The sequence below is a fragment of the Poeciliopsis prolifica genome, unplaced genomic scaffold (assembly GCF_027474105.1).
Source record: "Poeciliopsis prolifica strain line A6 unplaced genomic scaffold, Auburn_PproV2 SCAFFOLD125, whole genome shotgun sequence".
Taxonomy (NCBI): Eukaryota; Metazoa; Chordata; class Actinopteri; order Cyprinodontiformes; family Poeciliidae; genus Poeciliopsis; species Poeciliopsis prolifica.
The window spans coordinates 693,045-717,896 of record NW_026562500.1 but is presented as its reverse complement, the minus strand read 5'-3'; the positions used below and the strand labels follow the sequence as shown (position 1 = coordinate 717,896).

General features: G+C 46.7%; 1 protein-coding gene across 2 annotated transcripts in view; it reads left to right on the top strand.

The window, feature by feature from the left end:
* The window catches only part of LOC129355142 (metabotropic glutamate receptor 7-like), a 56,958-nt gene that overhangs the window by 23,522 nt on the left and 8,584 nt on the right, over positions 1 to 24,852 (top strand). For both annotated transcript variants that reach the window (XM_055024692.1, XM_055024691.1), the window contains 6 exons: positions 1,393 to 1,528; positions 1,849 to 2,003; positions 9,355 to 9,492; positions 12,728 to 12,928; positions 14,309 to 14,448; positions 20,148 to 21,083. In XM_055024692.1, coding sequence (XP_054880667.1) covers positions 1,393 to 1,528; positions 1,849 to 2,003; positions 9,355 to 9,492; positions 12,728 to 12,928; positions 14,309 to 14,448; positions 20,148 to 21,083 — 1,706 coding nt within the window. The remainder of the gene's footprint in view (positions 1 to 1,392; positions 1,529 to 1,848; positions 2,004 to 9,354; positions 9,493 to 12,727; positions 12,929 to 14,308; positions 14,449 to 20,147; positions 21,084 to 24,852) is intronic.

The following is a 24,852-nucleotide window of genomic DNA, read 5'->3' as shown; positions in this document are numbered from 1 at the left end:
AAAATGCAGGAACATCGTGAATATTTCAGGACATTTGATCAAGTGAGTCCTGAAAGCTTTGCTGAGCGACCCGAGGAATCAGAACCGGGCCGGGCCGCTTTCATCGGCGACATGTTGATCATCACAGGCCGGAGTTTCTTTCTGCTGTCGCCATGGTTACCGCTGGACGCTGCCGCCATGGTTACCGCTGGACGCTGTCGCCATGGTTACCGCTGGACGCTATCGCCATGGTTACCGCTGGACGCTGCCGCCATGGTTACCGCTGGACGCTGTCGCCATGGTTACCGCTGGACGCTGTCGCCATGGTTACTCTTCTGCTTTTCCCAAACAGTTTGTTGTTCAGTTACTAGTTAGTGGACTAACTAGTTACTACACTAGTTCGCTAGTTTAGTAACTAGTTAATAAACTAGTTCAGTAACTAGTTCAGTAACTTGTTAATAAACTAGTTCAGTAACTAGTTCAGTAACTTGTTAATAAACTAGTTCAGTAACTAGTTTAATAAACTAGTTCAGTAACTAGTTCAGTAACTTGTTAATAAACTAGTTCAGTAACTAGTTCAGTAACTTGTTAATAAACTAGTTCAGTAACTAGCTCAGTGACTAGTTCAGTAACTTGTTAATAAACTAGTTCAGTAACTAGTTCAGTAACTAGTTAATAAACTAGTTCAGTAACTTGTTAATAAACTAGTTCAGTAACTTGTTAATAAACTAGTTCAGTAACTAGTTAATAAACTAGTTCAATGACTAGTTCAGTAACTTGTTAATAAACTAGTTCAGTAACTTGTTAATAAACTAGTTCAGTAACTTGTTAATAAACTAGTTCAGTAACTAGTTAATAAACTAGTTCAATGACTAGTTCAGTAACTAGTCTCTCGGTTACATTTAGTAGCTGCTTTACATTTGACTTTTATTCTCAAGTATTTTTTCTTTCCTGAGAAAAATTTCAGAAATTTTAAATTTTCTTTCAATAAAAATGTAAATTTAGATAAATGTTGTTACTTTTATAAAATATTGTCATTTTCGTCCTTAAAATAGCAAAATTCTGATTTGTCTGATGATGTGATGTTTACATATTAAATGATTGATCATTTGATCGGTTTCTCAGAACTTGAGTGAAATTATGTTAAAGTAGATCTAACCGATCTAGATCTGGATCGGTTATCCACTCTGCCTTCTGCCTACTGACCAGGTATCGGAAGTGATGTCATTTCCCTCTAACTGGCCGCCTGAGCTCCTTCGGGGCTTTTTAAACCAGCAGAGACTCGGCTGAGTTGGGAACAGTCAAAGTCGGAGCCGCTGCACAGCAGAGAGGCGTTAAAGAGCCGTGGGGTCCAGACGACGGCTGACCCCGCCAGAACCGCCTCGGCTCATCCAGGTGTTTTTATCTCCGCAGGTGGAATCTGCATCGCTCAGTCCCTGAAGATTCCCCACGAACACAAACCGTCGGACTTTGACAAAATCATCCGGCAGCTGCTGGAGACCCGCTACGCCAGAACCGTGGTTCTGTTCGCCTCTGACGAGGACATCAGGTATCCGGTTGTTTCCCTAGAGCCAGCTACAGCAGATCGATTAATCTGGTTCTCATCGATGCATCGGGTCAGGTTATTAATTTCCTTAAAACATTGAAATATTATCTGTTTCAGTGTTTTTAGAATTTTCTCAGGCAGAACTTGGTTGGTTTGTTAATTTGCTCTGTCCTGAATTCCCTTGCTTTGGGACAATAAAGGTCATTGAATAGAGAGTTTAATAAACCGTTGATGATCAGATGAAACCTTGCCGTTCGTCAGCAGCGTCTCTGGCCCTCCAGGCTTCCGTAGAAGCTGAGCTCTGGGTTTTGCTCTGTTTGCAGGGGAATCCTAAACGCCTCCAAGAGGGCCGATCAGGTCGGACACTTCCTGTGGATCGGCTCCGACAGCTGGGGCTCCAAGAACAGCCCCATCCACCAGCTGGAGGACGCGGCTGTGGGCGCCATCACCATCCTGCCCAAGAGGGCCACCATCAGTGGTGAGTTCAGGGAAACACCGGCTGACCTGGAGAAAAGCAGAACTCAGACTGGATCCATCGCTTTATCGCCTCCAGATGTCTGAGCCTCCTGGAAAATGTTGTTTTATCAAAGATAAATGTTGGTGTCAAATCAACTGGAAATCATATTTACTCACAATGTGTTTATCTTTCAAGATGGCCGCCATGGTAGTCATGGAGAATATATGTTATCTTTAAAATAATCTGTAGTTATTACCAGTGGCACAAATAGGTAAAACATTAGTTTCACTAACTACTGGTACGCTATTCAAGCATGTTAGCTAAACACATTAGAAACATTAGCATAAGCTAATGCTAACATTAAGACAGTCGGTCTTCATTTGAGACTTGCTAACAGGAAAGTTCTCAGTTTGAGATTGTTTGACTTCTTGTTGCTGTGAAGCTGCAAGAACAGGACAGGAGCAGCATCATCATCATCATCATCATCACTAGCAGCATCAGCATCATCAACACCCAGGATTACTGAACCACAGAAAAGTTCAGGTTTTATTGTTGACCTTTCTGCAGAGAACGAGGAATTATTTCAGTCTGGTGTAGAAATCGTTTCCAACAGGCTCCATTTCACAGCTTTTATTTAGACTGTGCTCTGATTTAACCTTTGACTCAATCAGCACATATTTGAATGAAGTGACCTTTCAGAGCGTTACAGACTGGAGGAGAAGGAATGTGCTGCAGGTCACACAATATTTCACAAGAACCTGAGGGAGGAAGATGAAGGTCTGCCAGTGCTTCACTCCTCACCTTTCCACAGACATAATGATTAGAAAATGAAGGAAAAGACCAAAAAGACTCAGAAAATCTGCTTGATTCAACAGTTAATTTATCAGCTGATGACTGAGTTTCTGTGCAGCGAGCAGCAGAGTTCCTCCAGCTGCTGGCTTTGTTCTGTCCATGCAGCCACTTCAAGCGTTTATGCGCTGTACTGTACAAGCTAGGAGAACTGGGAGAGTCAATGCAGCTGCTAGAAGCTTATTTCCTACAAGAGTTGATGCTAAAACAGGATTACAGTCAAATGTCACTCGACCTCAGGCTAAAAACTGTGCAAATACTGTAAAAAAAGCTGTTGTTTTGCAGGTGTTGACCAGCAATCCCAGAACAATCAAACCAGTTCTGGGATTGATTGGTAGTGCCTCCGTCCCCCACCAGGGGGCTTTCCCCTCCAGAGACAGTAAAGTACCTGTCAGCAGCAAGACTTTTCAAAGTGCTTTACAGTCAACATTTCATTCTGCACATCAGAAGCAGCTGATGTGAAGGAGCTCAGGGTTTCAGCAGTTTGTCAGTTTTATGAAAGTTTGTTCCAGATTTGTGGCGCATCGATGCTGAATGCTGCTTCTCCATGTTTGGTTCTGGTTGCAGAACAGAACCGGTCTGGAAGGTTGCTATGACAACAGCGGATCTTTAATGTATTGTGGTGCTAAACGGTTTATAGCTTATCCTCTGATAACCAGGCAGCAGGTTCTGGACCAGCAGCAGGTTCTGGACCAGCAGCGGGTTCTGGACCAGCAGCGGGTTCTGGACCAGCAGCGGGTTCTGGACCAGCTGCGGGTTCTGGACCAGCAGCAGGTTCTGGACCAGCAGCAAGTTCTGGACCAGCAGCAGGTTCTGGACCAGCTGCAGGTTCTGGACCAGCAGCAGGTTCTGGACCAGCTGCAGGTTCTGGACCAGCTGCAGGTTCTGGACCAGCAGCAGGTTCTGGACCAGCAGCAGGTTCTGGACCAGCAGCAGGTTCTGGACCAGCAGCAGGTTCTGGATCACCATCAGGTTCTGGACCAGCTGCAGGTTCTGGACCAGCAGCAGGTTCTGGATCACCATCAGGTTCTGGACCAGCAGCAGGTTCTGGACCAGCAGCAGGTTCTGGACCAGCAGCAGGTTCTGGATCACCATCAGGTTCTGGACCAGCAGAAGGTTCTGGACCAGCAGCAGGTTCTGGACCAGCAGCAGGTTCTGGACCAGCAGCAGGTTCTGGACCAGCTGCAGGTTCTGGACCAGCTGCAGGTTCTGGATCACCATCAGGTTCTGGACCAGCAGCAGGTTCTGGACCAGCAGCAGGTTCTGGACCAGCAGCAGGTTCTGGACCAGCTGCAGGTTCTGGATCACCATCAGGTTCTGGACCAGCAGCAGGTTCTGGACCAGCAGCAGGTTCTGGACCAGCAGCAGGTTCTGGATCACCATCAGGTTCTGGACCAGCAGCAGGTTCTGGACCAGCTGCAGGTTCTGGACCAGCAGCAGGTTCTGGATCACCATCAGGTTCTGGACCAGCAGCAGGTTCTGGACCAGCTGCAGGTTCTGGACCAGCAGCAGGTTCTGGATCACCATCAGGTTCTGGACCAGCAGCAGGTTCTGGACCAGCTGCAGGTTCTGGACCAGCAGCAGGTTCTGGATCACCATCAGGTTCTGGACCAGCAGCAGGTTCTGGACCAGCAGGTTCTGGACCAGCAGCAGGTTCTGGACCAGCAGCAGGTTCTGGACCAGCAGAAGGTTCTGGACCAGCAAAAGGTTCTGGACCAGCAGCAGGTTCTGGACCAGCAGCAGGTTCTGGACCATCAGAAGGTTCTGGACCAGCTGCAGGTTCTGGACCATCAGAAGGTTCTGGACCAGCAGCAGGTTCTGGACCAGCAGCAGGTTCTGGATCACCATCAGGTTCTGGACCAGCAAAAGGTTCTGGACCAGCAAAAGGTTCTGGACCAGCAGCAGGTTCTGGACCAGCAGCAGGTTCTGGACCATCAGAAGGTTCTGGACCAGCTGCAGGTTCTGGACCATCAGAAGGTTCTGGACCAGCAGCAGGTTCTGGACCAGCAGCAGGTTCTGGACCAGCAGCAGGTTCTGGATCACCATCAGGTTCTGGACCAGCAGCAGGTTCTGGACCAGCAGCAGGTTCTGGATCACCATCAGGTTCTGGACCAGCTGCAGGTTCTGGACCAGCAGCAGGTTCTGGTTTGTCAGTCAGACCTGCTGCAGGAATCAAAGTTTCTCTGATCGGAGACTTTAGTGTCTGGTTCTGGAAATGTTCTGCAGCTGCATGAAGGTCCGATATGAAGCCGCTGTGGAACCGGTTCATTACAGCAGAGGAAGACGTATCGCATCGTTTATCGATTCACGTGATAAATTTATTGTGATAATTAGAATTTTGTTTTATTGCTGTCATGATAACTTCCATATAGTGAGTTTAAAACTCCCTAAAACCTTTTGACTATTTTCCTCACCATCAATAAATCTGACAACTCTGTGCAGTTTAGTGATACAAATCGTGTTTTTATGCGACGGCTGTCCTGAAACGCAGGTTTAAATGTGTTTTCCCCCCCACAGCAAGCTGTGTATCCTGTGGGCAGAACAGCCAAAGAGGGAAGGTCTCTGTGTCCCACACATAAAATCTCTGTGTCCCACACATAAAATCATTCCCATGGGAATGATTTTATGTGTTAGTGGGGCTGAAAATGTTGACTCTCAGTCACACAGTTACTGAAAAAGAAGAAATAACGGCTAAAGAGCTCAGCAGCCTCTTCACACCCGGCTGAGAGGAGAGGCTGTGAAAACGGTAAGAACTGCAGGTCAACAGGCAGCTTGTCCTCCTGGCGAACCCTGGAGAACCGACCTGGAAAGGTCACCGGAAGGTCATCGGATTGTTGAGCTGCTGCCTGCAGCAAGGCAGAACTACTGGGATTTACTAAGGATTCATCAGCCGCTTCAACCCGACTCCGGTCCGGTTCGACCCAACTCCGGTCCGCCTCAACCCGACTCCGGTCCGGTTCAACCCGACTCCAGTCCGGTTCGACCCGACTCCGGTCCACCTCAACCCGACTCCGGTCCGCCTCGACCCGACTCCGGTCCGGTTCGACCCAACTCCGGTCCGCCTCAACCCGACTCCGGTCCGGTTCAACCCGACTCCAGTCCGGTTCGACCCGACTCCGGTCCACCTCAACCCGACTCCGGTCCGCCTCGACCCGACTCCGGTCCGCTTCGACCCGACTCCGGTCCGCCTCGACCCGACTCCGGTCCGGTTCGACCCGACTCCGGTCTGCTTTAATCCAAAATATTTGGATAGTAACTGAAATATTTAGATCCTTAGTTTGAAAAGTGAACTCCATTTTATTTTGTGTTTGGTTAAATAAACCAAATGATTCCTGTAACTCTGCGAACAGCGACCCTAGTCCTGCCCTCAGGCCATTTCCTGAAGGATGTGAGGAAGCTTTAGTTGGTTTTCTGGAGTTTCTGCAGAGGATTTTCCTCTCAGATCTTCCTGAAGTTTCTCCAGAAGCCAAACGAGGTGAAAGCGTAAAATGTGAAGCAGTTCTTCATCCAGAGGGTTTTTCCGTCTTTCCCACAAAAATGAATCACTTTCCCTCAAACGTTTGACAAACTGTTCAGATGTTTGCTTCTCTGAGCTGCTTCTGTTTCAGTGAAGCAGCTTCTGCTGCAGGTTGCAGAAGCTGCAGCAGAAGCTGCTGCGGTTCAGCTTCGCGTTGAGCTTTATGCAGAAATAAAGACGGATCTCTGCCTGACTTCCTGAGGATCTCCAGGCTCAACGCCTGAAGCAGCTGCAGCCATTTCTGCTGCTGTTTGTGTCCCGGTTAGAGGGAGAAGTCCGAACTGGCAGGTCGGTGCTGGAACTGGACTTCGTTCTTTTTGCTGCCGCCAAAATGTGACGAAAACAAACGACGAAGCTCAAACATCCAAACTTCTTATTTATTCACAGGTTTAAATAAATATGATTTGTTAGAAAGCAAAGCTGTAAAAATAAATGTTTGTGGCTGATTGGACTGCAGGTCCAACGTTCAGAGAAAAGAACTGTTCAAAGGAATCGGGTCGTTTGTGAACTTCACACCAGAACCTTCATCGGTGCCATTAATGCAGCTTCACAGCAAAATCACCAAATATTTTCGAGTTTCTACTTAAAATATTTTGGTTCACTTGACGTGAGACCAAACTGAGCTGCAGTCACTTTGCAGGAGGATACGGGAGCTTCTTCATGTCAACAATCCCTGAGCATTGATGAAGCAGATTAATCTGAGCCAAGCTCCTGTATCTTACTGGAAAGTTTGTTTCATGTCAAGTGAACTGAGAAACTTTAACTATAAACCAGATTAAATACTTTGTAATATTTGGTGTTTTTGTCTTTAGACCTGAAAAGCCGAATCTTTTTAAACCTCCATCCTCCATTTTCTCAGCCGGTTGTTTGATCTGAGACCCAGAGTCTGAAAGCTTCCCGCCGGAGCCAGATGAAAGCTTTGCACAGCGAGCCGTCCTGCTGCCTGACCTCTGACCTCCCCTCTGGCAGCGGAGCGCGCCGCCGCCTCTGTTTCTGTCACTGCAGCCGCTCACCCAGAAAACGTGGAGACAAACATCTGCAGGGCAGGAAGTCAGCTGTTCATCACTTCCTGGAGGTTTACAGCTGATTCTGCAGAGACTGGACCGGGTCAGGTTCTGGTTCTGGAGGACATGAGGGGAAAGTGAGCAGCGTTTCTGTTTGAAGACGAACTCGGCTCTAAAGTTTTCTGCTCGGTGAAGCCGCCGGAGGCTCGTATCAGTTTGGACCGAACGCGGCGGCGAATCCAGAGGTTTCATCCAGACCCTGTTATGTTCTCCAAATGTTTGCTCTGCTGCTGCAGCATCGTAACGCTGCTGCAGCGTCGTAACCACGCTTCCAGGGAGAAATTACGGCCAAGCTGTGCAGAGACTCCTGATTCTCTGCAGCAGAACTAAATGCCAATAACATTTGATTCTTCCACAGTTTTTCTTCAGTTATGGAGGAAATGGAACAAAAATCAGATGAATTTTATGTCTCTTACTTGATGGTCGTCTGTCACCAGATCCAAACTGGATTCTGGATCATCAGTGGATCCATGCAGGGCGATGGAGCGTCCCAACCTGGTCGTCTCTTCGTCGCCTCCTGACTGGCTCCTCTTTGCCTCCTCAGTGACTTTCAGCTCCACGCGAGGTGAAGATCCTGATTTTATCCCGTCAGGAATTATTTATATTTATGCATCGCTGGGATCATTTCGGAGCGTCAAGGACGTCTGAGGCAGTCGGTGACGGTGAGGCTGCAGCTCCGTCCGACGGGGAAGATTAAGAGCTCCTCTTCAGATTATAACCTCCCATAACTCTGACTGTCAGCAAACACATGAAGGGAGTCAGGAACTGATGGCGCTGACTGAACCAGAACCTTCCCAAAGCTCCAGGTTCTGCTGGTTTTAAAGGAATCTGTTCATCCCAGCCAGCTGAAGGAAACAGGGCAGCACCTTTTTATCTGAAATGTTGGTTTCGAGATGATGAAGAGGAACCGGAGCTTCGGGTCAAACCATCATGTTGCAGAAACAGCTGAGAGATCCAGATCCTACTGACCTCTAGGTGGCGCTGTTCGCAAAGTTACACAAACTTTCATAGGAGAAAGAAGTGGGTTTTATTTACGGCGTTGATCTTTCAGTCATATTTCACCATGTTCATTATTTTCATAATGCCACAATTCCAAATTAAATACCCAGTTAGCATGCTAAATACTAAATTTAAAGCTAAATATTTAGCCTCTATGCAAATACAGTTGCTGATCCTGGAAGTGGACTATCAAAATAAAAGCCATTTCTTCTGAACCTATTTCCCTTTTAACGGCGACGCTTAAACTTCCACCAGCCGCTCTAAAAACCCAGCTTTTATTTTGATAGTCCACTTCCATTTACTGACACTAAATATTTAAGATGGAGCTACAGTAAATATCAGATTGTAAACTAAATATTTAGCTACATTTTCAATATTTAGCTAGCTACATGACCAGCTCAATGTTTAGCTAGGTAACTAAATATCTGCTAGCTAACTAATGCTAGCTGATATTTAGCCAACTTTAGCTAAATATTAGCTAAATAAAAAAATCTCTAGAAAGTAAAATAGCTTCCTGACATTTGTCCTCTGAGACTTCCTGTGTCCTCTGGGACGTCCTCTGTCCTCCAGGATGTCCAGACCTCTCACTGCTCTGCTCTCCAAACGTTTCTGATCATAGAAATAAAAACTGACTGACTGAGAGAAAAAGGGAATTAAAAGCCACTCGTTTCTGCAGCAGCTTCACTCTGGCGACTCTTTGAATGACCTTTGGTTTTGTTGGTGATCTGTAAATAATCAGGAAGCTCCTGCAGACGTCCTGTCCTCCATGCTGCTCCTGCAGCGCTGTGTTCAGGCAGCAGCTGCTCACTCCAACGTGCAGCAGGAGGAGGAAGCTCTCCCCTCTGACTCCTCTTGAGCCGAGCCTCTCGAACACGAGCAGATAAACATTTGCACGCTCTAGAGGATGCTGTGAATAAAAGCCACCTCTGTTGCTGTCTTCCAGGCTTCGACGCCTACTTCATGTCACGGACCCTGGAGAACAACCGGAGGAACGTCTGGTTCGCCGAGTACTGGGAGGAGAACTTCAACTGCAAGCTGATGAGCTCCTCCAAGAAGGACGACAGCAGCAGGAAGTGCACAGGTCGGTGTGAAGCTGGCGACATTTCTGCTTTTCTCTCATCTGTTTGTCCGGTTTATGCCAGAAAGCTTTTATTTATTAATAGAGAAGAACTCGAGGTGTGCATAAGACTGACATGACATAAAAATGAAGGAGTCTTTATGAATGTCTGTGACTGAAGTGTCATTCGGTAAATAATTAAAAAGTAATTATTAAAAGTGCCAACTTTGCATTAAAGTGTCATTATTTACAAAGTTGGCGCTTTTAATGATTATTTTTTTAATTATTTACCAAACAAGGTGATTTTCTATCCACCCAGTTTCATTTTATGTCCTTTTTTTGTGTATTTTATGTCAGATACTCAGCTTCTTTTTGTCTTTTGCATTTTATTGTAAATTGTAAAAAAAAATTTAACACTGAAATTCATTTTCAGCGTTCATTTCATAATTTTGTTTCATTTCAAACACTGGAAGGAAACATTTCCTGTTTCCTGTTGTAACCCACGTTAAAATGTGACGTAAATAGGAATAAATAGTTGATTAAAAGTCTGTAGACAGAAAATCATGTCGCTGTTCCTTTAAGGGACTAGCGTCACAGGTGACGCTGAGTGACGCTGCAGCGCACAGGCCGGCGGGAGAGAGAGCAGAGGAGGAATCAGAGGAAAAGAGCGGTGATTAATTAACAGCAAAAGTTAATATTATAGTTGAGAAACATAATCTATCTGGTCGGGAACTGACGGGAATTTTATGAGAACTAAGCTACATCGGTTTCGGTGAGTTTTATGTTTATTTTTCCGCACTTCACTGTGTTGTACTTTTTCTTTTGGCGGAGAGCTAATGCTAAAAAACGTAGCCGTTACGAAGAAATGCTCCGTCATAAAATGTTATTTGGTCAACATATTGGGTTTAAGAAGAACTTATTAGTATAATTTGAGGATTTAAAAAGAGTTTTATTGTTGGGAGCGAGGATTGGTCTGCCGTGTGCGGCCTGCACATTTACAGACGGGATTCAAGATGGCGACCCAGACCTTCAATTCGTCTTCTCCATCGCATTAGGGAGGGACTCTCCTGCATGTGGTAACTCGCTGCCAGGGCGGTAGGAGCATCAGGAACTAGATCGAACTGAGAACTTATTGAATTATTTTTTTGTTTTGGACTGAGTTGAACTAAAAGTTTCTATTGAACTGAATACCTGAATTCATATTTGGACTTGAACTCGAATTTAAAGTGCAATACTTTAATTTTCATATGTTATGTCTTTGAATGTGATTTGAATAATTGTGGTCCATTTTGGTTTGATTGTGTTGGAGGTATTTTCTTACCTGTAAAAGAAAGGAAACGAGTTAACTCAAGAAAAATGGGAATCCTAAAATAGGTGCAATCTTATTTGACAGACTAAGTCAAATTAGTCTGTCTAAAATAACCTAGGAGAACGGAGATCGATTAAGTTAGATTAGTCTTATTAAAATAAACTAGGTAAACTAAAGGGCAAAAAGAAAGAGTGATATACTCTTGAATGATTATTTTTTTGTCCCCTGTCATTGTTATTCTCCTCCTTATTAAGAACCTGCAGAGAAATTATTTTTTGTTTGTTTATGTATCACATCTTATGTGTGTGTTTCGCATTCAGTAAATTGCTGGCCTGTTTCACTTAAAGCAGCGGTCTCTGGTGATGTCATTCTTGGTCCCCACTCCTTAGAGCCTAGAACTGATACCGGTGCTACACTGTAATGATGTTCTCCAGATTCTCCTGAAACCTTTAAATCACAGAAAAGTTCAAATTCCTTCTGGTCTGATTGGAACTCATCCCGGAGGGAAGATAGTAACTGCTCAGCCCTGCTCCACATGACAAAGACGCAGCGTTTAACGGCTGACAGATGAATTTTTGGTTCTCCTGGTCTGGGTCGGTTCAGACAGACTGCATCGCCGTGGCGATGGACAACAGCAGCTGCTCTCTGATCTATGAAGCGCTGCATTTAGTGACGCAGCGAGAGCCGGCCCGATCGCTAATGAGCCGGTTCTGTTTGGACTATTGATCGAAGACACAGGAACATTTTATCTTGTGGGCTCATTTTCCCTCCTCCGTTATTGGCTCTAATTTCCGTCTCTGACTGATTGATTCTGGACAATATGAACTCTGGAGCCTCTGATTCATTTGCTCCGTATAATTTATTGTCAGAGTCTCTTTTCCCTGAAACAGTTTGTTCTCTGGGACGGAGCAGTCGGACCATCCGGTCCAGAACCCGCAGAACAAACCCAGGATCCTTCATGCCCTGCTAAACCTGGATCTGGCCTGACAGAACCGGTCACCAGGGTGGGAATCGAACCTGCATTGAAAAAGGACTAAGGCTTGGACGGTCAGAGTGGACACATGCAGCTGGTCGTTCCTGCGCCCGTTGTCCTGCTGCTGCTGCAGCCTGTCGTCATGGCGGCGGACGCCAGCTGTTTACAGCCGCTCTGCCGTCCCGATAACATTATCCGCCGCGTCTGGGGGACGCCTGGATGAAGGACAGATAAGGGGCGCTCACTGAGAGAGGAGAGAAAACATTCAGCTGCAGGCAGCAAAACATGGAGCCTGGAGGGATTCGGATCGGCTCTGAGGAGAAGCAGCAAGGAGGGAAATCCTGCTGAGACCAGCTGAGACACCTGAGACCAGCTGAGAGACACCTGAGACCAGCTGAGAGACACCTGAGACCAGCTGAGAGACACCTGAGACCAGCTGAGAGACACCTGAGACCAGCTGAGAGACACCTGAGACCAGCTGAGACACCTGAGACCAGCTGGACATTTATCTCTTTGCTAAATGTTTAGTTATCAAAACATTTAGTTAAACTATATTTTTAATTAAACTTTAATTTAATTAACTAAATTTAGCTTGAACACAAACGTTTATCTGTGTGCTAACTACATAATTAGCTAGCTCACAGATAAATCAGTTACTGGTAACTGAATTAGCATATAGCTGAAACTTTAGCTCTTTGCTCAATATTTAAACTAAATATTTATTTTGAAGCTTTTTTAGTTTGAAGCTAAATATTATCTTGGAGTTAGCTTGCTCACTTCATACTTAGTTTGAACTTAATAATTTTGTAAAACTAAATATTTAGTTGTTGTAATACTTGTGAAGGGTGAGAGATATGGAGGCCTAAACAGGCCTGGTTTATAAAATTTCAGTTAAAGTCCCGTTTCCTGTCTGGCTGCGGGACCAGAGGAAGCCGATCTTCCCTCTGGCTCATTTTCTCGTCTGCTCTCTGTTTCAGGTCAGGAACGAATCGGCATCCACTCCAAGTACGAGCAGGAGGGCAAGGTGCAGTTTGTGATCGACGCCGTGTACGCCATGGCGCACGCGCTGCACAACATGCAGCGGGACCTGTGTCCTGACGTGTCGGGCATCTGCCCAGAGATGGAGCTGGCCGGCGGGAAGAAACTGCTCAAGTACATCCGCAGCGTCGGCTTCAACGGTGAGTGGGCCACCGGCCTTGAGCGGCCCGTAAAGCCGGGCTGCAGGGCGTCAGAATGACAAACACCCAGGCAGCTCCGCATCATAAACACACTGAAGGAAAACGTGACTCATTGTGAAATCTTCCATTATCACAGTTTCTCACAGCTGGGGGATAAATAGATCAGATCCAGACTGAAACTGTGGAGTCAGACAGCAGGATGGAAACTAATGAGTTCAGTTGAAAGGGTCATAATGAGACTGGATGGTAGAATCGATTGTATTAGAACTCCATCATTTGCTCCACCTCCAGCTGCTGTGGTTCTGAGTCCAACCAGCCTGTTCTCCTCCTGGCCTGTGGGGGCGCTGCACCAACAATCACTGAAGGAAACGACACTAAAACCTCTGAACACACTGAGAGCAACTTCCTGTTTCACCAGATGAAACAAGGTGGACGCGTCAGAGTTTAGTGATTTCTCTTTAGTCTTTGGCTGAAGACCAGGAGCCATTTCTGCTGCTAACGGTAAGCTAACATGTTAGCATTGGTTGGATTTACCCAGAATGCCCTGCGCTGTAGTCCACTTCCTGCTTTTGGAGTGGTCTACACTCTGATTGGTGCTCACATTCAAACTGACCAGACCGAGGTTTGGAGGATCAGAGGTCAGAGGTCGATTAGGTCACATCTCTCCTCACCCGAGTCGGCTGCGGGCGGACCCGAGTCAGAGAATCTGCAAGAACTTTATGAGCCAGTTAATTCTGCTGAGTTGCTTTTTTCTGGCCTCCAGAGTTGCTCCAAAACGCAAATGAAACATGGCGTTATGACAGCAGGGCCTCCATCACCTCCCTGAGACGGCGCTGCCCATAACGAGGCCGCCGCCGCTCTCTGTTTGATCTGCAGTGGTTAAATCTCCACCTGCACTTGAAAGCTCGATGTTTCGTCTTGTTAAGGATTTCCGAGGGAAATCACTGCGGCGGCAGAAAGACGCTCCGGATTATCGTAAACAGAAGCCAAAGGACAGCAGAGAGACCCGGCGTCCTTCACCGGTTATCAGAAACAACGACTCCTCTGAAGATCCTGCATGTCATGATGAGCAGCGAAGTCCTGAGTTCCTCCTGCACGAGGACGGCGGCCATCTTTTCCCAGAGGGCTGAACTTCAATCTGCTGAAACCATAAACCATAATGTGGTTTTTATGCTGCATCGACTAAATAACCAGGAAATGGTTTTCACATTATTAAACTCTGACATATTTATCAAATGTAACAAACAGGAAGCTCTTGGGTTGCTGAAAAACCCAACCCAACATTCATCCCTCATGTGTCCATGTGTCGTTTCTTCCTGGCTGAATCAGCCAATCAGAGTGCAGGTGAATATGACCTTTGACCCTGTTCTCCCTCCACAGGAAGTGCCGGCACATCGGTGACATTCAACAGAAATGGCGACGCTCCGGGTCGCTACGACCTGTTCCAGTACCAGCGGAGCAACGGAACCGGGTCGGGATACAGAGCGGTGGGACAGTGGACCGAGACGCTGCAGCTCAATGTGAGTCTAATACTGGTTCTGGTCCTGACCGGGATCTGACCCAATTCTGGTTCTGACCGGGATCTGACCCAGTCTGGTTCTGACCGGATTCTGGTTCTGACCAGAGTCGGGTGGCTTCTCAGATCGCCCTCTGGTGGTCAGCTAGCTTACTGAAGGATTGCGTTTAGCAATACTAGCAGTGGACAAATGGACCGGGTCACTGAACAGAACCGCTGAAGAACCTGGAGGAAGGAAAACAGAATCCTGAAATGATCCGAGGAATCCAGGAATATTTTTTGGTTTCTGGTTGAGCTGCAAAACTTTTTTTATTTTTTTTTTATTTTTAGAACAAACAAAAAATTTTCCGTCGGGCCAGCAGGACACGGACAGCCGTCATCTGTCCCACTTTATTTTGTCTCTTTGTGTCCCAAACCAGGACTGGATCCCACAATGTCTGGTTTTAGAACCTGATCTGTCTGATCTGTTTTAGTCTCACCTGTCCCCCTGTCTTTCACCTTGTCCACCGCGTGCCGGACGGTCCCTCCGTCCCCAGCTGGCGCCGGACGGGTCCTGTCCTGCTCTGCATGCAGAGCCATGCCTCTGCTCTTTCCCGTCTGTAAATAATTCTGAACGGCGGCGCCGCTCCAGCTGCAGCCTCGTTGACGTTAAGCGTCCCATGATGGCCGCCTTCCCCGTCCTCATAACTCCTGGGTGTCTGGCTGCGGCGCTCCCTGCAGACGGGCCGAGTCGTTAGGAGGAGCCTGATGGATCGCCACGCCGCAGTAACCGGGCTAACCTCAGTTTGAACCGGCTGTTAACAGACGGAGACGTCAGGATCCGTTATCCTGATGCTCTGCCGCCATGGAAACATTCAGAGGAATGTTCATCTTCTGGTTCTGATGGGTCTCTGTGGCTCAGCCTCTGGTTCTGATGGGTCTCTGTGGCTCAGCCTCTGGTTCTGATGAGTCTCTGTGGCTCAGCCTCTGGTTCTGATGGGTCTCTGTGGCTCAGCCTCTGGTTCTGATGAGTCTCTGTGGCTCAGCCTCTGGTTCTGATGGGTCTCTGTGGCTCAGCCTCTGGTTCTGATGGGTCTCTGTGGCTCAGCCTCTGGTTCTGATGGGTCTCTGTGGCTCAGCCTCTGGTTCTGATGGGTCTCTGTGGCTCAGCCTCTGGTTCTGATGAGTCTCTGTGGCTCAGCCTCTGGTTCTGATGGGTCTCTGTGGCTCAGCCTCTGGTTCTGATGGGTCTCTGTGGCTCAGCCTCTGGTTCTGATGGGTCTCTGTGGCTCAGCCTCTGGTTCTGATGGGTCTCTGTGGCTCAGCCTCTGGTTCTGATGGGTCTCTGTGGCTCAGCCTCTGGTTCTGATGGGTCTCTGTGGCTCAGCCTCTGGTTCTGAAGGGTCTCTGTGGCTCAGCCTCTGGTTCTGAAGGGTCTCTGTGGCTCAGCCTCTGGTTCTGATGGGTCTCTGTGGCTCAGCCTCTGGTTCTGATGGGTCTCTGTGGCTCAGCCTCTGGTTCTGATTGGTCTCTGTGGCTCAGCCTCTGGTTCTGATGAGTCTCTGTGGCTCAGCCTCTGGTTCTGATGGGTCTCTGTGGCTCAGCCTCTGGTTCTGATGGGTCTCTGTGGCTCAGCCTCTGGTTCTGATGGGTCTCTGTGGCTCAGCCTCTGGTTCTGATGGGTCTCTGTGGCTCAGCCTCTGGTTCTGATGGGTCTCTGTGGCTCAGCCTCTGGTTCTGATGGGTCTCTGTGGCTCAGCCTCTGGTTCTGAAGGGTCTCTGTGGCTCAGCCTCTGGTTCTGAAGGGTCTCTGTGGCTCAGCCTCTGGTTCTGATGGGTCTCTGTGGCTCAGCCTCTGGTTCTGATGAGTCTCTGTGGCTCAGCCTCTGGTTCTGATGAGTCTCTGTGGCTCAGCCTCTGGTTCTGATGAGTCTCTGTGGCTCAGCCTCTGGTTCTGATGGGTCTCTGTTGCTCAGCCTCTGGTTCTGATGGGTCTCTGTGGCTCAGCCTCTGGTTCTGATGGGTCTCTGTGGCTCAGCCTCTGGTTCTGATGAGTCTCTGTGGCTCAGCCTCTGGTTCTGAAGGGTCTCTGTGGCTCAGCCTCTGGTTCTGATGGGTCTCTGTGGCTCAGCCTCTGGTTCTGATGGGTCTCTGTTGCTCAGCCTCTGGTTCTGAAGGGTCTCTGTGGCTCAGCCTCTGGTTCTGATGAGTCTCTGTGGCTCAGCCTCTGGTTCTGATGGGTTTCTGTGGCTCAGCCTCTGGTTCTGATGAGTCTCTGTGGCTCAGCCTCTGGTTCTGATGGGTTTCTGTAGGTCCAGAACCAGCTGGCTGTCATTAAAAAATAGGGGTCACATTTTTAAAGTCATAGTTACTCATTCATAAAAGTCCCAGTTTCAAACTAAATATTTAATTAACGAGCTAAATAATTAGCTCCTGAACGGCTGTTAAATATTTTGCTACAAACTAAATATTCATCTTCTAGTTAAGTGTCTAGTTAATTTAGTTCATATTCATTTTAATTTGCTGTTGTAACTTATTCTTTTGCTCCTACTTAGCTTTGAGCTAAAATTAGCCAGCTAATATTTAGTTTAATGCTACATATTTAGCTTCAAACTGAACAGTGAGATTTTATTTTAGATCATTTTAAGCCTTTATTTTCCACATTAATTAAATGTTTAGTTTTAAACTGGTCTCTATAAGTGAGTGAATAACATGCTGAAGATATTTTCTTATAAAATTGAATTTTTCTCTCATGACTGAGATGAAAACCTGAATAATTTCTGTTCCTTTCTGATTGTCTGGATGGCTCCCTGTCGACCCGTTCAGCCTGGAACCCGTCCAGAACCTCACTTTGAGTTCAGGAACCTTCATCAGAGTTTAATTTTCTGGCTCAGCTGGTTTCTGATTTATGCCGGAACATCTGAACATTAACCCACAAACGATCCACTCCGTTAAACAGAACCAACAGAGACTGATGCTCCAGGTTCTGAGCGGGACCGGCCCAGCGACCCGAAAACCCGACACCTCCACAGAAACGGACAGAAACTAAGATTATAACCAAACTGAGAAAACAATCCGGTTCATAAAATCAGATTCATGGTTTCATTTCTGCTCATTCTGGTTTAATAATTCAGCTGCTGAGATTAAAACGTTTCATTGGATCAATGAACAGGATTTTCACAGAATGTTCTGTTCTCTTGGGCTCCGGACCGCTGGCCCGACAGGACAGGAAACTGGCTGCTCTGTCCAGCATAGTGGAGAAAGTTGAGTGGAAGGAAGACAAAGAGCACCAGCAGCAGGTGGTTCCTATCAGAGCAACCTGGACTTTGACAACCACAGGGCAACTTTACTCCCCGCAGACCTCCACGGGATGTGAACCCGATCCACGGGAAGGGAACCCGATCCCCGGGAAGGGAACCCGATCCACGGGATGTGAACCCGATCCACGGGATGTGAAGACCGATCCACAGGAAGGGAACCCGATCCCCGGGAAGGGAACCCGATCCAGATACATTTACTCAGTCGGACACAAAAGAATCTGAAAACTAAATGCTTTTCTTTCAACACAGTAAAGGTGCAAAACATTTTTTCCTACAGAGAATAAAAATCAGAAACTTTGCTTGTTCCTAGATGTTTCCGCCGCCCAGTGATGACTGCAGATGATGCTGATTTCTAACAGGTCCGGCTGAGCGGTTCTGGTTCTGCAGGACTCGGAACCAGTTCAGAGAAAAGCTGGTTTCTCTCTGTTTTTTCTCTTTAAGCCGTTCTGAGAATAAAAACAGGAATATTAACGTTTCTCATCGGCTTTCTGTTTGGGAGATGTAATTCTCATGGATCAGAACCGCCCTTATCTCAGTACAATCTGTTGGAGATGGAGACGGGCTGGGAGGCGCCGGCGTCTCTCTGATCGCCGGTCTGATGCCTGGTTAAGGGAATCTGACCTGGATCTCTGGACGGTCGATGCTTCCCATCCGCCTCTCCAGATTCTATCTCTGATGCCAGACGACTGCCGATTGGCGCGGGTGGCGCCCCCCGCAGGCGGCGCGGAGAAACTGCTGCAAACTTCCTGAAACGACGGATCGTTTCTGCATCGACCAGTGGAGCAGAGGATGAGTCCACAAGAAATGACGTCATCACAAAGAGCTCAATACGAAATGGTCCCAGGATTGTTTTTCTGAAATCCGAGTTTCTGCTTTTGACTCGTTGGCTGATTGGTTGTTTGCATCCATGGAGTAATCTAATTGGATGAAAGCAACCTGTAATTCACTGGTGGTGTGTCTCAGCTGCTCCCTTTGTTTAATTCAATTCAAAATTACTTTATTGATCCCAGAGGTAAATTAAATAAAGAGAAAAGTATAAAAATTGTGGCCAAGTCTGTCCAACTGCCCCGAAAGGCAAGAATAAAAGTTTGAAACAGAAAAACTCTCACTGAAAGCAGAGCAATTCTAGGAAGTTTCACACCTTTTTGGCCTTCTCGGTGCTCCGTACAAGAACCTTTCAGACGCATATTTAATGACAGACCGAGATATAAACGCTCTTCACCATAAATTATGGTTCGTTTACATGGATCATCATCAGTTTCACGGTTCTCTCAGGAAGGAGACGCAAAAAACGACAGTAATGCAGATTTTCACAGAAAAGCGGTGAAACATCCCAGCAGGCTGCAGGCGGTTCTGCTGATTCTGGCCTGACCCGGAGCAGCTTCACGTCTCACTTCCTCTCAGACGTACAGAGTTCACAACCCTGAGCCTGCAGAGACGAGGGAGCATGTTGGACTCTGGACCTGAGACGGCAAGTCGAGATCAGATCAGCAGAAACAGACGGCTGAATTCCTGAGGTCAGTCCGGCTGCGGTTCTGAAGCCGCTGCTGGACGGACAGACGACCTTCTGGGTCTACCTGTTCTCTTTTGGCTTCAGGAATGAAATATGTCTCCAGTTTGTGTCATAAAAACGATCTTGTGCCATTTTGAGTCAAATTAGCAATAATTTGGGCTCATTTATAAATATTTAGTTAGCAAGTTTAATATTTAACTTCATGCTAACTATTTAGTTTGAAGCTAAACATTTACTGTCAAACTAAATATTTAGCTAGTGCATAGTAAATATTTTTACATTATGCAATTTCACTTGTTGATTTCTGGAAGTGGACTACCAAAATAAAAGTTGAATCTTTCAAATTATAATCTCCTCCTTCGCCTCATGTCATTTTCCCTCCAGGGGTTTTTGTGGCTCTCATATGGCAGTAGGCTGACAGGAGGAAGGGAAGACATGCGGCAAATGTCGTCGGCTCTGGGAATCGAACCCGAGACGGCCGTGTCGAGGACTCAAGCCTCCAAACGTGGGTCGCGCTTCCCCTACGCCACGTCATCTGTTTTCTTTTTGTCCAACATTCAGCTGAAACAGACGAGCCGTTTTAGCAACGGATCCACAGCAGCAAAGACTCAGCTTTTATTTTGATAGTCCACTTCATAATGAGTGAATCTGCTTATTAGCTGAACATTTAGCTCAGAGCTGCTCACTAAGTATTTATTAGGCTTAATATTTAGCTTGCAAATGAAATATTTAGTTTGAAACTGTCTATAAATGAACAACATGGTGACTTGTAATAACCCAAATTACTGCTGTGAACATTTGACCTTAGAATTGGTTCCCTGTAGTTCCCTCCAGACGCTCCACTGATGTAGAGCCCTGTCGTGGTGACCTCTGACCTCCTGTTGCCTGCAGATGGAGGACCTGCGGTGGCCCCGGGGGGAGCAGGACGTCCCGGTCTCGGTGTGCAGCCTGCCCTGCGAGGCCGGCGAGAGGAAGAAGGTGGTGAAGGGCATGCCGTGCTGCTGGCACTGCGAGCCCTGCGACGGATACCAGTTCCAGGCCGACGAGTTCAGCTGCAAGCTCTGCGCCTACAACATGCGGCCCGGCGCCAACCGGACCTCCTGCCGGCCCATACCCATCATCAAGCTGGAGTGGCACTCGCCCTGGGCGGTCATCCCCGTGTTCCTGGCCATGCTGGGCATCATCGCCACCATCTTTGTCATGGCGACCTTCGTGCGCTACAACGACACGCCGATCGTCCGGGCGTCGGGCCGGGAGCTGAGCTACGTCCTCCTGACCGGAATATTCCTGTGCTACATCATCACCTTCCTGATGATCGCCAAGCCGGACGTGGGCGTGTGCTCGTTCCGGCGGGTCTTCCTGGGTCTGGGGATGTGCATCAGCTACGCCGCGCTGCTCACCAAGACCAACCGCATCTACCGCATCTTCGAGCAGGGCAAGAAGTCTGTGACGGCGCCGCGGCTGATCAGCCCCACCTCCCAGCTGGCCATCGCCTTCAGCCTCATCTCCGTGCAGCTGCTGGGGGTTCTGGTCTGGTTCGGGGTGGACCCGCCCAACACCGTGGTGGACTTCGACGAGCAGAGGACCATTGACCCCGAGCTGGCGCGGGGCGTGTTGAAATGTGACATCACGGATCTGCAGATCATCTGCTCGTTGGGATACAGCATCTTGCTGATGGTGACGTGTACTGTTTACGCCATCAAGACCCGGGGCGTCCCGGAGAACTTTAACGAGGCCAAGCCCATCGGCTTCACCATGTACACCACCTGCATCGTGTGGCTGGCCTTCATCCCCATCTTCTTCGGCACGGCTCAGTCTGCAGAGAAGGTAGGAGTTTTACTGTGAAAAGTACTAGCATTAGCATGCTAAGCCTTCAGGGCCTGTGTTTTCCATTAGCCACGGACTTTTGGGATTTCAGTCGTCTTTCAAGATGGCCGCCATTTTTGAGCCAATTATTGCCTTAAAACTTTCCCTCTTTATGTTTTGGATTCATTTTTATCACATCGTATTTTGACGACATTCATCCTATTCATGCAACTTTTAAGGGGCTTTAACATGTAAAATTACATCTTTCGAGCTTTACATCCTAGTATGTTATTTCCTCAACAAAAACAGACCTTGAGTGTTCCAACTCTGCACTCAGCTCCTTCAGACTAGCCACCAGCAATTAGCAAATACCTGCTGGGTTCATTATAGGAGCTGCTGCTCAGAGCAGTCATGTTGGGATGACTTCCTGGAGGCGGAGCTTCAGACAGAACCTCTGTCTTAAAGAGGCAGACGCCCAATTTCAAGGCGTTAAAAATTTACAAGTCATATTTCATGTATTTAAAAACACAATCAGGTCGTTTTTAAAGGGCTTCTTTGTGCCTGAAAAATACTGAATTTTGCCCTTTTAATGTCATAATATGCAGCAAAATCACAAACTGGAGAGTTTGCTGTTTGTTTCTCCCACCGGTCACCAACCAGAATGAGGGGAAGCCTGAAAGGTTAGCATCTTAATGGGTAGCGTTAGCCTCTGCTAATTCTTTTATGTATTTAGCAGTTTAGGATTACCGTAACTGAGATTCTTGTTCAGTGAATTAGCAGTTGGTGACTGTTTGGTTAGCCATACCCACCACTGACAATAACTGCTGATTTTACTGTAAACATATTCTCCATTACAACCATGGCAGCCATTTTGAAAAATATCTACCAGAGAAGCACAAAATGAAGAAAATATATGATTTCCATGGTTCAAAATATATAGGCTATGATGTTACAATAACCACATTCATCTAAATAGAAATAAATATAATTTCTGTGTCCATTTATGTACAACTTGACACTAAAATTATTAACGTATGATGGCAATTTTGGTGCAAAAATAAATCTTCATTGGTGATCTGTCGTTAAATATGCATCTGAAAGCTGATGCGTTAACGAGCTACTGCCCCCTGCTGTCCACATTTAGCTTCAAAGTAAATATTAATTTGATAATTAAATTATCAGTTTAAACCATAATATTTAATTAGTAACCTGAATATTTAGCATCAAGCTAAACTTTGAAGTGAACGTTTAGCTTTAGAAAGTTTTGAGAATAGTAAAGTGAACATGATGAATTATTTAACGTCTGTAAGAGCCGATTAAATTTTACTGTATATTATAATTTGGACTCTTTGTGATAAACTGAACTTCTTAAAGAAGAAAATGAAATACAGTTATCCTAAATCTTCAAACCTCTAACTGTTCTCCTGTAAGCACCGCCGGACCGGACTGACCCGGCGGTGCTGTTCCTGGTGGTTTTCTGACCCCCTGCTGTGCCTGTCCTCACATAAAAGCAGCTTTTCAGCTGCAGCTCAGGAATCTCCTCGGCCCTGCTGACTGTTTCTTGGTGGTAGCTGCAGATGTTTCCATGTCTGTGTGAGGATTTGTGTTCGCAGGCAGGTCTGGGCTGACTTCATTCTGCTTTGTTGGAGGATCTGAAAGGCGGCGGCGGCTGACTCCGAATGTGGGAGCAGCAGCCTGAGGCAGCAGAATATCTGGGAGAGCGAGTCAGAAAGCAGAGTGTTTACCTGTTATCTCCCTGCTTTACAGACTTTACCTTCCTCAGCTGCTTGCATTCACACACAAACAGGCCTCAGTGTGTTGCTGCAGGATGTGAACGCGTTTCTCTTCTTCTGTGTCAAAAACGATTAGATTTTTATTTTCTATTTCAGAAAAAAATGAAAGGACTCTTAACAAAAAGAGAAAGGCCCATTTGTTCAACCGCAGAGCTGGTTTTCACTTTTCTGTCCAAACAGCTGAAACAAGCAAAAAGACAAAATAATAAAAACATTTTCTCTATTTTCTGCTGACACAAATTCTGCAGGATTTCCAGTTTGAGACATTTGGATGTTTTCTTTCTGAAGCTGGACGGGAGGAAACTCTTCAGTTCCAGTCTGGGCTGCAAAAAATAAATCTTAGTTTATAGAGAAAATAACTTGCAAATAAATTATTCTGCAAGATATATAAGTTTGTTTTAAGCCAATAATTATTGAATGATAAAGTATTGGTTCCACTGATTATTTTATTTATAAACCAGCATTTTTCTCGTGTCATATGTAAAATAATCTGCAAGTGGAACTAGTTCTTTTTGTCAGTGTTGAGAAATTGTTGGCTGAATCAAACTCCTATATCTTGTTGAGAACATTTTTTCAACTGAACTGAGATATTTGCAGTAGAAACTGGACAGAAATACCTGGTAGTGAGATTTTGTGTTTTTACAGTGTAGATGATTCCTGCAGCTGCAGATTCAACCTCTGCTACAGATGATCCAGCCATCACTGAAGGAATGCTTTAAAATATTTATTTTCTTCTTTAAAAAGGAATTGAATAGTTTGTTTTTACATCTTCAACGTATTTCTGACGTATAAAATAAAATTTAATAAGCAGAATGTGCCATTAATGGTCAGAATTATAGATTACTAGAATAATTTTTAGCTGCAGCCTTAATTATGTTCTCCTCATCCAGACACTGGAACGGCTCCACGTTTTCCCATTAAGGACTGGTTTTAAAGGAGCGGCACCATTGGCCATCTAATGGTCTGTTTTATTGGATCCAGGAGCAGAAATCTAGAATCACATCTCTGATTAAAAGCCTGATTCAGCCTTCAGCTCGTGGCTTCATTCTCCCGGTGGAGGAGTCGCCGCCGGCTCTCCTCAGACCGTTAGCCGTAACCTGTGGCCTGCTGCAACGCGCCGCAGACCTCAGCGTCAGATAACGGGATGAAGTAGCTCTGGAGTGATGGGCTAAGCTGTTCTGAGGTCAGCAGAGCCGGTTCCACGCCGCAGAATCTACGGACCTGTGGGGCAGATTTGTAACGTGTGGTTTGAGCGACGTAAATAAATCTGAGCGCTTTGCCTCTGACAGCAGAGATCAGCGGCAGAGCAGGGAGGCTTTCTGAAGCTTAGCAGGGACGCTGAGACGTAAGAGACACAGGAGGAGAGAAACTGACCTGCTGCTGCAGACAGCCGCTCCATGCTTCCTGTTACATCTCTCCAGACTTCCTGTTTGCTTTGAATATCCTCCTGCTTGTCCTTCACTGATCAGAGGTCTCTGCTCTCAACTCGTCCTCCATCGGCCCCAATGACCTTGATCGCTGGTCCCATCCTGGTCCTTCTCATCTCCTCTAGAGCAGAACACCTGAAAGCAGCTGAGCAACTTTAGATTCACTGATAGAAATGTGTAAGAAACTAGCTGGGTGTGGTCGACCCGTTGCCGGGTGTGGTCGACCCGTTGCTGGGTGTGGTCGACCCGTTGCCGGGTGTGGTCGACCCGTTGCTCGGTACGATGCTGTCTTCTAGGGTTTGTGATTGGTTCCTTTTCTTCTTCTACTTCTGATGAATGCTCCTTGGTGAATAATTTAATTGGGTATTACCGCCACCTACTGGTGAGAATGTGCAGCCTCGTGTCCAGTCATCCAGGTGATTGTACTAGAACTACAATCTTTCTGAAATCAATCAGCTGGTCTAATTCTGTCTGGATTTAAAAATTAGTCACGATGATGAAACTAAAAATAAATTAATTTCCATATGGCACCAACATGTGTGATCGCGCCTAACTAGTGATTTGTCACGA